Consider the following 16,782-nt stretch of genomic DNA (forward strand, 5'->3'; position numbering starts at 1 on the left):
ATTATTGCAATTCTTTGATTTGATCCATTTAACTATCAAAAGAAAACAGGGTTTCCAAGTTAATCTATTTGTTAGTAAGTGTCAATAGTCTTAGAAGCAAGACCAGAAATTTTACAATAATTTTGAAAAGGATTCTTTTAGAAGGATTTTTACAAGTTCAATCACATTTCCAGGGATTGATGAAATGCTGAGAACTGAAGTTAATATTTTTCATATCATGGGCAAGTCCAGTCATTGCAGAACAAGATTTCTTGATTGTATTTGATTTTGAAATTAACTGAACACACATTTCCTAGATAATGAAATTTGTATTTTTATTTAAAAATTTGCACTGAACAATGACACGCAGACTTCCCTAGCCCATTTCTTTATTGGCTTGCTTTTTGAACACCTAATTACAACATTATTTGAGGAATCATAACCTATTTTTAAAATGTGTAAAAACCCACTGGTGCTTCCTAAAGAGCTTAAGAAAATTATAGGTAGAAGGAAAGTAGATTATAGGCCATTATGTGTTTAATGATATGCAAATGCTGTTAAACTAGAACATGATTGTATATTACTGTTCTTTGGGGAAGAACAGATTTAAACAATTCAAAATAACAGATGTAAGTTTTTAGTGCTGAGATCTAACAATAATAAATTAGAAATGAAAGTCATACATATATTGAATTACATCTTGACTTTCATAGATTATAATTTCATCACAGTAGACAAAATTGCAAACTGCTTACAGCTCATATGTTTTATGTTTCTCTTCATGTGAAAGGTGGCCAGTACTTTCTTCAGTGGGTAAGTTAACGGAATTAGAACAAGTCATCAATGTTATACCCACGATCCTGCAGAAAATCATACGATTTAGCCTACGTTCTCTCACATGTAGACTGACCAATTTAACCGACTGGAAAAAAAAAGTGTTAGGATGACATAGGGAGTTTAAACCAAGTGAAATTATCTGATGGTTACTGAGCTTTCTAGAAAGCAGAGAAATAAATAATGCAAACAGAATTTCAGCATTTGCCCCCATTCATTTCCAATTCACAGGGAATCTTTCCTGTTTCTTGGATGGAAAAATGTCATCCTAAGCTCCTCTTTGCTTCTGGGGAGTGGCAGCTGGCCGTGAACGACAAGGTCCTGAATAGAACACGATCAACATCTAGTGGCCACAGACAAGTCTTGAGTGTGATTTTCCTTGGCCAGCAACAAGTGATGTTGTAAGGAAAGGATCTTTGGTAAAGAAGAGGAATCTTAGCTCCCACATCACTTTTCCTTCACCCAAGTTTGACCCGATGTTGCCATTGCCACCTTATTCCTGCAGACAAGGGACATTCAGCTAATGCAACTAACAAATGCGACCATCACCCGGTCGTGATGGGTAAGCTGCATGAAATGTGAAAGAGTGAAAGAAATAATAGGGGTCAAAAACTTTTTTGTAACTTGAATTGAATCAAGTTAACATAGGTTAAAAGGTCCCAAGGAATTTTTGTTTGTTTGTTTTTGTGAGGTGAGGCAGGTGGTTGGAGTCTATGAATATGTGTTCTTTGTGTGTTGTAGCATCTATTGGAGGAACAGATTTCTGATTCACAGCAGGGTCCCCTGATGGCCCTAGACAAAGAAGTCTCTAATCACAAAGGCCTTCATGGGTCAGGGTGTTATCGCAGCTGATGTGTTTCCATAGCAACCTGTGGATGGTCTCACCAGAAGAGAGGCCCACGCATAAATGGTGACAGTGAAGTCTGGGCAAAAAAGAAGCCCAGGGCAAGATAAACATGTTTTAAACAGAAACGCCTACAAGCTATGTATCACAAATTCTACTTTAAAATAGGTTCTGTCTAGTTAAAAACAGGCAAAGTCAACAGAAGCAATTGGTAAATAATTATGCATTTGATCATAACATTAAGGATTGGAAATATAATTTCTTGGGAGAACATTTAGCTTAAATTGAAAAGAGAAAAGGGAATAAATCAGGTAGGAGAGGCAAATTTTCTCAGGATGCTCCTAGGGAAGTGATGCTGTGTAATTTGAACAAAATGAGGTGATTTTTTAAAATGTCTTTTAACTTCTTTACCTATGAAGCTTCTCCCAGACTAGGTAGAGAAAATGGAGGTTTTAAAAAGCTGTTCTCAGTCTCTTCACTGACCTATCCAAGATGTCTAATTGAGTTCATTCAAATAAAAAAGAACATTCTGAATAAGGAACAAAAGGTCAAAAACTTAAATTAAAAATGGATCTCTACCTGTTTATGGTGATGTACATAGCATGTGTCTCCTCAGAAATGTGAACTACTAGAATCAGGCACTATTGAGAATGTGGAAGCAAAAGTAAAGGCCCATAAGTTACCATAATGGACTTGTTGAACCATCTGGGAGAAGTAACCATAGCAGTGGTGTGTGAGAGCCAGCCCCTACTAGCTCACGCTGCTATATTCCTACCCTCAGAGTGCCTCCAGGGACTGTTCTATATTGTGGGTAGCTATCCACTAATCATGATGAAGATGAGAATAACTGATAATAATAAACATTTAGAAAACTCATCATAGTTTACAAAGTGTTTTCACGTCTACTTGTTAAAAGCAAGTGATGCTACTGTCCCTGCTGTTTATAGAAACTGAGCCTTAGGGAGAGTGTGAACATTTTTTGAGGTCAAATGTTCATAAGTGGATAATTGCTGGTGTTCTAATCTAGGTCTTCTGACAAAGGCGTCCCAGGTAATAATAGCTACAAGTTCTTATTCCTTCCAGAAATCCTTTTAGTTTAATGGAGAACCGTAATCAGGAAACTATAAAGCCGTTTAAGACTAAAGGATTCACTTTCCAATGTTGGGACTGTGGATAATGTTAGATCACGTCTAGAGTGCTTTACCCTAAATCATATGAGCATCGTCCTAATGTGGGTTCTCCATGGTTGGCCCTGCTTAAAGGTTTTGGCGGCCTGGTTCATTTTGGAACTTACATGTTAGATCAATGGTTTTGCTGTTAATTATTAAGTAGAACGTTCTTACTAAGGAGGCCACGAATTTGTATCTGCCACATCTCTTGATATAACCAACTGAGGTCAAGTTCTAATCAGTTCTCTGTAACAGATCAGCTTAATTGCTATCTATATGACTTATTTTATTTCCAGAGGTATTAATTTATGAAATAACTCTCCTTTTCCTCCTTGTTCTCATCTAAATCCAATGACTATCTTGAACAACCTCCACGTATATATGCCTTTTGCATCCCTAAAGAAAGAAATGGTAGAAATGTCAAAAACAAACAAACAAAAAAACGCATGAAGGAGGAAAAGCAACTCTGGAGGGAAGTCGGGGTTTCTGGGCTCAAGATGTGGCTCTGCTTCCAACGAACTGTGTGACCTCAGACAAGACAATCAATCTGCATCTGAGTTTCCAACGTGGGCAAAATTGTGCCTGTATCTTTTACTTTCACATGTATTCAATGTACATGCTGCCAATAATTTATCAGGAAAGAATCGAACAGCCCAAACTATTTTATTTCCTTTTCGTTTCATTGGTGTATCTTTAGCCTTTAAGTATGTATAAGTGTATCTCAGGGTGCCCAGACTCAATCTATTAATTCTCCAGAAACTTTATGAAGAGAAAAGTGTAAAGAACAGAGAAAGCACATAGGGCCTCAAAGCAAGGTGGTTTTCTCTTGTGTACCCAAACTGTCATGGACAACTTTAATAGAAAATGGAGTCAGTTTGTGCACTAACTGACTTTTTTCAGTGTATATCTAGAAATTCATTATTTGTCTTTTTTGTTATCAAATTTTTGTTTTCTAATATGAGGGCACAAATGATACCAAGACATTTACTATCTGATCAATTTTGGGGACTAGAAGGAACAGGTAGGAAAGAGAAGGGAGAGAAGGAGAAAAGGAGAATAGTAGGATAAAAAAATCTTTGAAAATCTTAAAAAATACTTTGGTTAAGAAAAATGTTTACCTGATGTCTACTTAAAACTAGACAGAGTAATTTCTGTAATGAGAAAATATAAATATAAAAGAATATGTTATATCAAGATTCTCTAAATACTCTAAACCCCCAAAGAGGTCTCTGAATGTAAGATTTAATATAAGAAATGTCTTTTTTGTTTATAGTATATCTTTTTGTCTAAACATTAAACTTCTAATAATTTCACCCATACTGTACTCAACAGCAAATTTTGAAAGAAGCAACATTTTAAAAATTGTGATTTTAAAGAAAGTAAAAAGTTCTCTGATTAACTGAAAGAACTTTCACAAAGCTCATGTCCTTTATATCACGGATGAGGCCTTCAGACTCTCACTCAGAGACTATTTACTTTTATTTTATAAAGAACACTTATAAGCTCAGTGGCTATGTTTCCAAACTGACATAAGCTTCAAAAGGCTTATGAGATCATTTCTGTTGTAACCCCAGTACTCACCACAAAACCTAGCACATAGAGTGGGCTCAATAAATGTTTGTTGACTAATGAGAAGATTAGAAGCAGTATTTAGTAGTTGGTGTTGTTGGCTGGGAGAAATGATAGCCTGAGATCCATAGAAAGAGTGAGAAAAATCACAACAACCAGACACAAAGCTCACCAATTTAAAAACACACAGTCCCATACATCTTACTAACCTCTGAGAGATTAGAGCACAGATACAAAAGCAATTGCCATTCTACAGTGATGATCCTGAGTCATTAGGAAAATATTCAACTTTGTTTAATTCTTGTTTAATAAAAGTCAGGGAGATATAGAGCGCACCGTTTAAAATATTTCCTTCGGAGAGGATTAAAATAGTCCCTCAGTGGGAACCTTTAGCTCCCTCTCATGCTGGGATTTCCTTTTGAAAATATAATCTTGATGGTATAATATTGCATATCTTTAAAAAAATAGACCTTGGTTCTATTCCAGGATGTCTAATTCCACAGTATCTTTTGTAGACATAGAAAGTATGCTTTTTCCTTGTCTTTTTGATTTATTAAACTTCTTAGTAAAGACTCTGAATACATTCCACATATCTGATCTTCCTGTTTCAGTTACAAAACAGTACAGAATTGGATCAGCAACACAATTTAAACTTGTTAATGCAACTGTGATTCTATAGATTTTATAACTCTGCTTGCCAGGCTTGTTATGGTCAAACATACGTTCATCTAAGTTCACATCATGCTCTAAAATGCTGCGAATCAGCAACATCACATGAAAGGGAGTAAAACACAAGATAAAAGTCAACGTGATACTAACAAGTAGTTTTATGATTCTCTTCTTTTCACTGTTTTCTGTAGCTTGATTTTGCTGCACAGCTTTGTAGACTTTCTGGTTGCAAGCCATTATGATGACCAAAGGTATCATATAGCCTACACATGTCCTAGCAAAGTTAAACCTGATTTGCCATTTCTCCAAAGGATATTTGTCATAGCATAAAGTAAAGTTAGACTTTGTGGCATCACAATATTCAACAGCTGTTTCATCTTCCCACAGAATGACAGCATTGAAGATGGTTTCCAATATCCAGATGAAAAGGCTCACCATGAACGCACATCTTCTTGACCTTAGAAAAGAAAACTTCAGAGGGTAGACAACTGCTAAATACCGATCAATCGCGATGCAGGTGAGGAAAGCTGTGCTACTGTAGAAGTTCATGTACATGAAGAAGGCACTCCCTTTGCACAGGGCAGGAGAGAATGTCCAGTTGTCTTTATTCCAAGTATAATCAATCCATAGAGGGAGAGTTAAGGCATACAGCAGATCCGATAAGGATAAACTGAAGAGGTAAATGCCTAATTCATTTTCCTTTTTTGCTTGCAGAAAAGACACACATAGAGAACCGATGTTGGCTGGAATGCTGACTATTACCACAAAGATGTAAACAGCAGGAAATAAATAGTGATCCAAGTCATGCTGTTCTTCAATACATGTGCTGTTCATTTTTTCTTTTTTAGGTGCTGATTATATTCGTTCTTAGGTGGTAAGTAGCAAAATAAGTCTTGCCTCTTGGTAGTTTGTTTTCAACACCTAACACTCTTTTACTAAGATTTCTTCAGCTTTCCTTTGCCTTCAGAAGTTCTGATTGATTCATCAGTGGTCTTAAAGGATGAATGGAGATCAAGTTTCACACAGGTATTGATGGCTGGAAGTCAGGATCCAGGGTCCTGGTAGTTACTGAAGTGATCAGTCGATTTTAATGTGCAGAAGCCCATGTGCTTATTCTCACAGCATGCTGATGAAGAACCCAGGAGGATTCACATTATCCATCAGTTTTCACAGAATGCTGTCTTCCGTTTGGTTTTCTTCACGAAACTCAGAGGAGATTGGTGCAAACGTGAATATATAAGGCTTTATTTTCACAAATGTTGACATCTCTTTTTAAAATGCCTTCGTTTCTGTAATGAAAGACAAACTAGAATAGTTTGGATGCTTGAAAGAGACATCATGATTTTTGAAACAATCTTATTTTATTTCATTTATTGAGGATATCAAAGTGCATTAAGTTGCATACAATGAAGGTGTTTAAAAAGGGAAAATTGTCTAATTGACTTCAGTAAATGAAATCAGGCTGAGATGTTTGACCTTTTTCAAATAAGAATTATCCAAGGGATGCCAGGTTAGAGGGAATTATATTTATCACTAGACACAATCGAAGCACGCAAAACTAAAGTTAAAAGTCATTTTAGAAGCTAATTTAAAAACAGATGGCAAATTCAATTATTTGTTTGTAAGCAGTAAATGCATTTGAGTGTATGGTAAACTGTATGATTATAGGATTTCAAATTTTTTATTTCATATGCAATCTATGTATAAGGCACTTATTTTCAAAATATGCTTATTAGCCAAGAAAAAATTGTCACAAGAATTTTGATAAAGTGAAGCACTTAAAAATATAGCAGCTTGCTGAAACTTTGTAAATAATTAGACGACACTACATCATTTGTTTCTCCTTTGCTTTCTTCGTGGGTAATTTACTTATCTTTCTCGTACTCTTGTGAAAGAGAGGGCAGAATGTGCTCCATTCTGGGTAAAATCTTGTGATCATCAGTTTCTACATTTTTACCTGATCGTTTACTAGGTTAGTTGTTAAAAAATATCTGATGTACATTCATGTAGGAACGGAGAATCCATCCTTCTCTCCATATTGGAATAGAGAAATACTATCTTTTCCTCTGCTAGTGAGGCATGTTGGTGCTCTGGATGATTTATCTGAGAGGAATCTTCACAGAAAGCTTTGTAGAGTCACCATGTAGGGGAAGGAAGACATGTCCTCTTCCTGTGTGCTGTGAGGCCTACAGGACCTCAAAACCGTCCCTTTCCAAATGTCGGTGCACCCTTAGCACAAAAGAGAGCTGTTACCACAAGGCACCAGTATTCTGCTGGGAGAGTAAAACATATCCAGAGCCCATAGGGTATGTCACTCTTAACGCAAAATGGAGAACAAAAATTCCTGAAATCACCTAGTTTTTCCACACCTAAAAATATGAATAAACAGCCTTTTATTTTTATTTTTAAAATTTTTATTGGAATATAGTTGATTTACATGTTGTGTTAGTTTCAGGTGTACAGCAAAGTGAATCAGTTATACACATACATACAGCCACTCTTTTTTTTTTTTTTAAGATTCTTTTCCAATATAGGCCATTACAGAGTATTGATTAGAGTTCCCTGTGCTATACAGCAGGTTTTTATTCGTTATCTATTTTATATATAGTAGTGTTTATATGTCAATCCCAATCTCCCAATTTATCGCTCCCCCTCTTAAACAGCCTTTAAATAAATAGGGAAACCTTCCAGAGAGGAAAAAAAGGAAGCAGGAGATAAGATCGAGAGGTAAGTGAGCAGTAAAGCTCTGGGTACCCTAAGGCATACATAGATCTGGAGGAACTAACTAGAGCTTTGACTACAGAGAACCAGTGGCAGAACATGGGCCAGTGCCAGAGCATGGGCCAGTGATAGAGCATGGAGCAGTGATAGAGCATGGAGCAGTGATAGAGCATGGAGCAGTGATAGAGCATGGGCCAGTGGCAGAGCATGGGCCAGTGGCAGAGCATGGGCCAGTGGCAGGGCATGGGCCAGTGACAGAGCATGGACCAGCGACAGAGCATGGGCCAGTGGCAGAGCATGGGCCAGTGGCAGGGCATGGGCCAGTGATAGAGCATGGGCCAGTGGCAGAGCATGGACCAGTGATAGAGCATGGGCCAGTGATAGAGCATGGGCCAGTGATAGAGCATGGCAGTGGCAGAGCATGGGCCAGTGGCAGGGCATGGGCCAGTGGCAGGGCATGGGCCAGTGATAGAGCATGGGCCAGTGGCAGAGCATGGGCCAGTGGCAGGGCATGGGCCAGTGATAGAGCATGGACCAGTGGCAGAGCATGGGCCAGTGGCAGGGCATGGGCCAGTGGCAGGGCATGGGCCAGTGATAGAGCATGGGCCAGTGGCAGAGCATGGGCCAGTGGCAGGGCATGGGCCAGTGGCAGGGCATGGACCAGTGATAGAGCATGGGCCAGTGGCAGAGCATGGGCTAGTGGCAGGGCATGGGCCAGTGGCAGGGCATGGGCCAGTGATAGAGCATGGGCCAGTGGCAGAGCATGGGCCAGTGGCAGAGCATGGACCAGCGACAGAGCACGGGCCAGTGGCACGGCATGGGCCAGTGATAGAGCATGGGCCAGTGGCAGGGCATGGGCCAGTGGCAGAGCATGGGCCAGTGGCAGGGCATGGGCCAGTGGCAGGGCATGGGCCAGTGGCAGGGCATGGACCAGTGATAGAGCATGGGCCAGTGGCAGAGCATGGGCCAGTGGCAGGGCATGGGCCAGTGGCAGGGCATGGGCCAGTGATAGAGCATGGGCCAGTGGCAGAGCATGGGCCAGTGGCAGGGCATGGGCCAGTGGCAGGGCATGGGCCAGTGGCAGGGCATGGGCCAGTGGCAGAGCATGGACCAGTGATAGAGCATGGGCCAGTGGCAGAGCATGGGCCAGTGGCAGGGCATGGGCCAGTGGCAGGGCATGGGCCAGTGATAGAGCATGGGCCAGTGGCAGGGCATGGGCCAGTGGCAGGGCATGGGCCAGTGATAGAGCATGGGCCAGTGGCAGGGCATGGGCCAGTGGCAGAGCATGGGCCAGTGACAGAGCATGGGCCAGTGGCAGAGCATGGGCCAGTGGCAGGGCATGGGCCAGTGATAGAGCATGGGCCAGTGGCAGGGCATGGGCCAGTGGCAGAGCATGGGCCAGTGACAGAGCAGGGGCCAGTGGCAGAGCATGGGCCAGTGGCAGAGCATGGGCCAGTGGCAGGGCATGGGCCAGTGGCAGGGCATGGACCAGTGATAGAGCATGGACCAGTGGCAGAGCATGGGCCAGTGGCAGGGCATGGGCCAGTGGCAGGGCATGGACCAGTGATAGAGCATGGACCAGTGGCAGAGCATGGGCCAGTGGCAGGGCATGGACCAGTGATAGAGCATGGACCAGTGGCAGAGCATGGGCCAGTGGCAGAGCATGGGCCAGTGGCAGGGCATGGGCCAGTGACAGAGCATGGGCCAGTGGCAGGGCATGGACCAGTGATAGAGCATGGACCAGTGGCAGAGCATGGGCCAGTGGCAGGGCATGGGCCAGTGGCAGAGCATGGGCCCACACAGGTAGCAAGGGGTCCTCAACATCCCACTCATGCTGGGATCCAGGAGCCTCAGCCATCAAAATAAACAAAATAAAATAACAAACTTTACAGATATTTGCAGACAGACAGCAGGGAAGTTTGGCAAGTTCCCTGTCTTAGCTTTGTTTCTGTGAGGAGCTATCATAAAAAAACAATCCCTGAGTACTCAATGGCCTCTGGCTGGTCCTCACTTGGGAATGGGGTCTGAGTCTATACTGTTAATCTGGTTCCATAAACTTCAGGCCAATAGTGAATTAATATTGGATCTATGCGCTCAACTTCACTAGTCGCCAGAAATCTATGAACTAAAACCACAGAGAGATACAACGACACACCCACCAGAATAAACGAAATGAAAAAGATAGCAAATACCATGTCTTAGTGAGGATGTAAGCACATGGAACTCTCATATACTGTTGGCTAGAAAACTGTTTGGCTCTTATGCAAATCTTATGGTTCAGCAACTCTACTTCTAGGTATATGCTCAACAGAAATACATACATGTGGTTCCCAAAAGGCGTGTGGTAGAATTAGAATGTTCACAGTAGCACTCTTTGTAATATCCCCCAACTGGAATGTCTATTAGCATTAAGAGAGGTAAATAGATTGTGGTATATTAACACAATTAAAATCTATACATTAATGAAAATGAACAAATTATTATTACATGCAATAACATGGTTGAGGCTCAGAAACAAAGCAGAGGGATAGAAAAAGGCAGGCAGAAAGTGTACGTATCATCTGATTAAGAACCAGGTAGTGTTAATCTATGCTATCAGAAATCAGGGTAGCAATCCATTTACTGAGGGCTTTCTGTGTGCTGGACTCCAGGTAAAATGGGTGCATATTTATTATAATTTATATTTTACTGTAACTCTGTGCTGTTTATTACAATCCTATATTACAAAGAAGAATTGAGCCACATATTAGGCAATTAGCTCCATATTGCCTGTCTAATCTTGGTAGAACTTAGCTGCAATCCTAGGTTTAACTCTAAAGCCTCTTGACTCAACTATTTTGTCTTCTGCCTTTTACATAAAAATACCTTAGACGTCTGAGGTATTTTTGTGACAGCACAGACTAGCTTTGTTGAAAAGGAAGAGAATATTTTCTACTTTCCACCTAAATAGTAGCACTGATGAATTAGTACAGGTCTTTCAACTATAATAACTCTTCTAATTAAAGAAAATGATGTGAATGAAAATTTCTGCAAACTAGATATAAAATAATCAACCCTACATTTTCTAAAAGACGTCACTTTTATGTTCTCTATTAAACTGCCTGGACTTCAAATAAACTTGTGAGAATCATCACCTTACATCATGTCTCACACTCTGACAATGTGTCCTTATGTTTCCGTATATCTGTCAACACGTTTTCTTTGGAAGGTTAAACATGTTCCTTTTCAGTAACTTATATAATGGATAAGGCAACAATTTTATTTAGGCTTTTATTTTTCCTGTACTTGATTTTAGAAACAGATGGCTAAAAAGGAGCAAATATCCTGCTACCACGGCGGGGCGGGAAGATCTCCCAGTTTTTTGAGTCAGGAGGCTGAATTTTGAAGGGTCTATTGTTTAGATCAGGAATCATCTGTGAATTGTTTTAAAGCCGAAACTAATTATCTTTCACCACTCACAATGTGGTAATGAAAAAAATGTAAATAAGACCAATTGGAAGTGGGAGGAACCATCAGGCATTCCCTTTCTTCTCAACAAAGCCCACCTGCATTGTTGCAAACAACCATGTAGAATGTCATATTAAACATTTAGTTGTTATAAAAAACAGAGAAAGAGGAGTCAGGTGGTTGTTATCTTTGGCAGGGGTGGGTGGGTGAGTAATGACAGGAAGAAGGCACCAGGAGGACTTCTGAGAACTGGGTAATGTTTTGTTTCTTGATATGAGCGTTGATTCCATGAACAAGTTCAGTTTGTAAAAATGTATCATGCTGTAGGATATGTTCCTTTTTTCTGCATGCAGGTTGTATTGCAGTTAAGGTTAAAAAGTGAAATCAAAAGGCTCTGTGAGATGAGATGTAAAGAATCTTGACAGGGCTTCCCTGGGCTTCCCTGGGCTCCCCTGCTGGCGCAGTGTTTGGGGGTCCGCCTGCCGATGCAGGGGACACGGGTTCGTGCCCCGGTCCGGGAGGATCCCGTGTGCCGCGGAGCGGCTGGGCCCGTGAGCCATGGCCGCTGAGCCTGCGCAGATAGAGCATATGTCTTCCTAAGAAATGACATGATTTCACTTTTTTCCTCACATATAAAAAGTAATTTATAGAAACACAACAAAACAAACAATAAACAACTTAAAAAAATCTGAAAATAAATTCACCCATAATAAAAGTTTACCATATGAAAGAATAAGTATTCTAGGCACGTGGAGGAAGTAAATACAAATCATACCTTGAGGAAAGCTCCCTCAACCCAGGCTTTAAAGAATTCTCACAGATCGCGTTCTAACAAATATGAGCTGATTAAAACACCTCAACCCCAAACACACTCGATTTAAAAAATAGATGGATAAAAAGAACAAATATCCTTCTACCACACTAGAAGAAAACACACACACTTACACACACACAGAAATTAGCTGCTATGTGTGAGATTTAGCAAAAGCAAGAAAGAAGAGTACTAGATCCACAAAAGCTTTAGAGATAAAATTAATAGATATATAACACAAAACAAGTTTTTTTTTTTTTTTTTGCGGTACGCGGGCCTCTCACTGTTGTGGCCTCTCCCGTTGCGGAGCACAGGCTCCGGACGCGCAGGCTCAGCGGCCATGGCTCACGGGCCCAGCCGTTCCGCGGCATGTGGGATCTTCCCGGACCGGGGCACGAACCCGTGTGCCCCGTATCGGCAGGCGGACTCTCAACCACTGCGCCACCAGGGAAGCCCCAAAACAAGTATTTTTAATACATTTAAAGAAATAAAAGAAGGAATCTGAACACATGAGTAAGGCTCAAGAGACTATAAAAGATGACTAGGCATATTTTTTAAAAGATTGAAATAGACCTTTCAGAAATAAAAACTACAATAATATAAAATTAAAAATTAACACAGGGACTAACCAACTGCCTAGTTCCAGCTGAAGAGAAAATTAGTATATTGTAAGACAGAGCTAAAGAAATAACACAAAATTATCAGAGTGCTAAAGAGATGGGAAAATACCACAGAGACATGGAGGATAAAGTGAAACGGTCAGCATATGTATAACTGAAGTTTATAAGGACACAAGAGAGAAAGTAGAGGAGAGGCAATATTAGAAAAGATGCTGACTGAGAGATGTCTCAAAGTGATGAAGGACATGGCATCCTCAGATTTATGGAGCTCAGCAAACCTCAAATACGATTAGAAACAAACAAACAGAGATGGAAATCTATACTTAGCCAACATTGCCATCAAGCTGCAGATCACCAAAGACTAAGAAAAAAAAGAGCCAGAGAGAAAAAATGGACTACTTACAAAGGATGAAATTTCGACCGACAAAGACATTTTCAACAACAATGATAACATAAACCAGATGACAGTGGATTGATATTTCCAAATTGTTATGAAAATATATGTCATCCTATAATTGAATACCCTAGTGAACTAAATTTCAAAAAAAGAGCACAAATAAGGATATTTTAAGATAAACTACCACTGAGAACATTGACCCCCCAAATCCTCATTAAAGACACTTCTAAAGAACATAAGCAAAGAAGGAAAATGACACTCGAAAAATGTCTGAGATGCACAAAATTTAATAAGCTACAGAGGATGGAACTCTGATGGTTACGCAACATCATGTCTATCACTAGGCTCATGCCTCTGGGGAAGAACACTTAAACCATGAAAACATTCTTCCTTAGAAGGAGGCTGGGAGAGCTGGGTGATGAGCAGGAAGGTGCCCCTTCCTTGTCCATGTTACTCAACAAATACTCATCTTAAAAGAAAGAAAAAGATAAGAAGGGTCAAATGGAAAAATAGTTTTGAGAGGACTTACAAAATTCTCAGTGGGATAAATTTCTTTCTCTGTAGAAATATTTCCTGCCTTAACTAAAACAACCATAAGACTGAATGGTTTAATGAAGCAGATACTGGGTGTCTTCTGGGTTGGGCAACAGAGGCAGTGTTTCTGGAGGCTTGTGGTTACATGTGTGAGGGCTCTGGAGACTCAAAGGTTCTCAGCGGCTCTTGGGAGATTTGTGACCACGTGTGTTCCTTCACCTCTCTAAGTTTCAATTTTCACAGGTGTAAGATAGCAACCATTTCACAGAATTCTTGTGAGGATTAAATGAGATAACACGTGAAGCTTAGTACTGAGCACATAGTAAGCCTTCATGACATGTTAACATATTGTTCTAATGACAACACTGGTAGCCTGTGTTGTCCCCTACATTTCCTGAAAGCAGATCATCTTTGGCCATCTATCCAGAGCATAGCAGAGAAACCAGAGGCATTCAGAATATAATTTATATAATCACATTTCACAGATGATACCAACCGCTGCAGACGAGAGCTGTTACATTAATTTGTGTGAATCTGAGATTTTAACAGAATACATAATTCTTATTATTCATACATCGTTTCAGATATTATTTTGATTGCTTTAATCATATTTTGAGAAAACTGTTTTTAGATCCAGTGCTGAGAAATTTGGATAAGTTTTTATTTCTGATTTTAATTTTTACCTGATGCCCAAAGAAAATAATCCACAGCTCCTAAAACAGTACCAACCATTGATGACAATGATCAGAAGATAAAATATTATAGGAAACATTTGCCTTCATTTATCAGTTGAATAGCTACTTATCAAGACTCTACTGTGTGTCACTGTGATAGTCATCTATTAAGAATTATTAATTAATTAATACATACTAGAAATATTAATTAACACTGGAAATATTATTTTCAAATTTCACATAGTTTCTGATGGTATAAAAACATATCACTAGACCTTTATACCGAATGAGGAAGTGGTGCTAGATAGCTCTACAGCCAGGAGTTGGTACATTTTTTTCCTAACCACTTAATTTTCTTGCTAATATACTGTTTCCTGTAGAGGAAATGGAGCATAAACGTTCCTCTTTTATATTTTGATAGTGTTACTTATTTCTAAATGTAAATTTTGACAACCTTTACTACTGCTCAAAGTAGAGAAACCATGTGTCATCCTCACTTCTCCCCGTCTTATAATACTTTGCATGACCACATTTATACAACCCAAACTAGAAAAAATGTTGCAAATATTACTGACAACCATTCAAAAGTATGTTATCGACTTAAAGTCTTATATTTTAATCTTACACTTACCCATGTTTCTTGGGATGATGATTTTGTTGACAGAGGAGCCAGATAAATCTGCTTGCACCCAGAAGAGAAACCAATATTATTGAGGGGACAGGAAATTGCACTCATATTTCATCACAAGCCAATGAGGAAGCAGCATTTTAATGAGAAGGATGTACATTATCCAAGTTTGAGCAACAGAAGTCTCCTAAGTATTTTAAAAGATGTTTTATGTATTATTTACTGTAGTATAATTTTTATTACTCACTTTTCTCTTTGCATCTTAACTACAATTGTATACTGATACTATACATGCTTTATTTGATAGAATATGTACTAGAATCTCATTCATTCATTCATTCACTCCCTCCCTCACTCATTTATCTGTCAACACATATATCTATCCTCCTCTCCTAAGAGACCACTGTGCTGGCAGATATATAGGACCTGGCACTAACCCATAAGGAGCTTATCACTTAATGAAGGAGAAAGCACTAATAACCGCAATGGTAAAAATGGGTAAATACTCCAAGAGAGGTACAAAAAGGTAGGATGAGTCGTTGGATGTGTAGAATAGGAGAGGATATTGTAGATGGAATCAGGGTGATCAATATTCTGGGAGAAAAACAACAGAGAGAGGATGCTGATGTGTGTATAAAGAGCATGTTCATTGCTTAATGGCATGATGGTGGGGTCAAGGTAGCCAACTAGGTAAAGTTTTTTATTTTTCTTTTTGTTTTTTTAAAAAGGGATTATATATTAGCTATACAGTATTTTATTGTAGAACCATTTTCTCCTTTGATTTTCCTCTTGGCAGAGAAGATTCCATCAGAAATTGCTAAACCATGCTAAAGACACTTGAACTAACTGGCTTAGGCAAACCAATAATTTTATGAGACTTGAAAATTTATTTGAGAAAGACATGGGATGTTATAATGAAAATTCATTTAGTATAGTAACGCCTTGACAGTTGTTGTCAAATCTGTAAGTGATTTAATGTGAAGTGAAATTAGCTCCTGGAACTTCTGAGACATAAAAAAGCCAGAGACTTCACTTTTGAACCTTGCCTTAATAAACTTTTATTACACACGAAGGGGAAATTTTTACTTTATAAGGACAGAATTAATTTGGGATGGAAAAATTTAACTTCATTTTAAAAACTGTAATCATGACAATTTGAGCCCGCCTTTGTAAAAGGACATTAGAAGTTCCTGTTGGTAGGGTTTTAAAAATTTCTCCCCAGAACTGGAAAAGATGATCTTGTGATATAACCAAGACTTTTAACCTTGAGGTTATTCAGGATGTAACAAGAGTGTAATGGGTTTCCTATACTTCCTTTGTAGGTCTTTTATTGAAAATAATAAAAGTAATCATTTAGATTTATAAAGTACATTTGCAAAGTAATTTAGCATATAGGAACTTAAAAATTCAGAATACTTTCTATTTTTACTGAAATAAAAAATTTAAGTACAATGTAGAAAATTAATAGTAAGACAAGCCTTTAAAAAAAAAAATGAAAGCAATGATTTCAGTTTACTCGTCACTCTAATCCAAAATTCTCATTTTTGTTTGGTTTTACACATCCACTTATCTGTGGCTTCTATACTTGGGTATCTCATGACACTCACAATTTCTTATTTTACCTAAATAGACTGTACTTCTGCTTTTAGGGAAATGGCATCTTAATATCCACGTCAGATTTTTATGTATTTTGCTCTTCAAAAGAAAAAAAGGATGTTGTTAAAAAACACAGGAAACGCAAACTTTCACTTCTGATTAATTAGGAGAAAAACTGTGGCTGCCCTATGCTGAAACTTTGTCAGTTCCACATAATAAGACACTTAAGAACCTTTAAAAACTCTGCTTCTTATTTAGTCCAGAATATTTGACAATACTGTATTTTCAAC

The 16,782-nt window shown here is 39.1% G+C and overlaps 1 protein-coding gene across 2 annotated transcripts; it reads right to left on the minus strand.

Annotated features, from left to right (window-relative positions):
• Window positions 1–296: 296 nt before the first annotated feature.
• On the minus strand, window positions 297–14,953 carry GPR65 (G protein-coupled receptor 65). 2 transcript variants are annotated; one of them, XM_059056804.2, is made up of 2 exons: window positions 14,900–14,953; window positions 297–6,353 (listed from the first exon to the last, which is right to left on the minus strand). In XM_059056804.2, the coding sequence occupies exon 2, from the start codon at window positions 5,896–5,898 to the stop codon at window positions 4,873–4,875; it is 1,026 nt and encodes a 341-aa protein (XP_058912787.1). In that variant the 5' UTR covers window positions 5,899–6,353; window positions 14,900–14,953; the 3' UTR covers window positions 297–4,872. The 2 variants fall into 2 exon arrangements, 1 of the variants encoding a protein (XP_058912787.1); XR_010839997.1 differs by lacking the exon at window positions 297–6,353 and adding an exon at window positions 13,474–13,529 and having other exon boundaries at window positions 14,900–14,949.
• Between the last annotated feature and the right edge of the window lie 1,829 nt (window positions 14,954–16,782).

Source organism: Kogia breviceps, chromosome 3 (genome assembly GCF_026419965.1).
Source record: "Kogia breviceps isolate mKogBre1 chromosome 3, mKogBre1 haplotype 1, whole genome shotgun sequence".
Lineage (NCBI taxonomy): Eukaryota > Metazoa > Chordata > Mammalia > Artiodactyla > Physeteridae > Kogia > Kogia breviceps.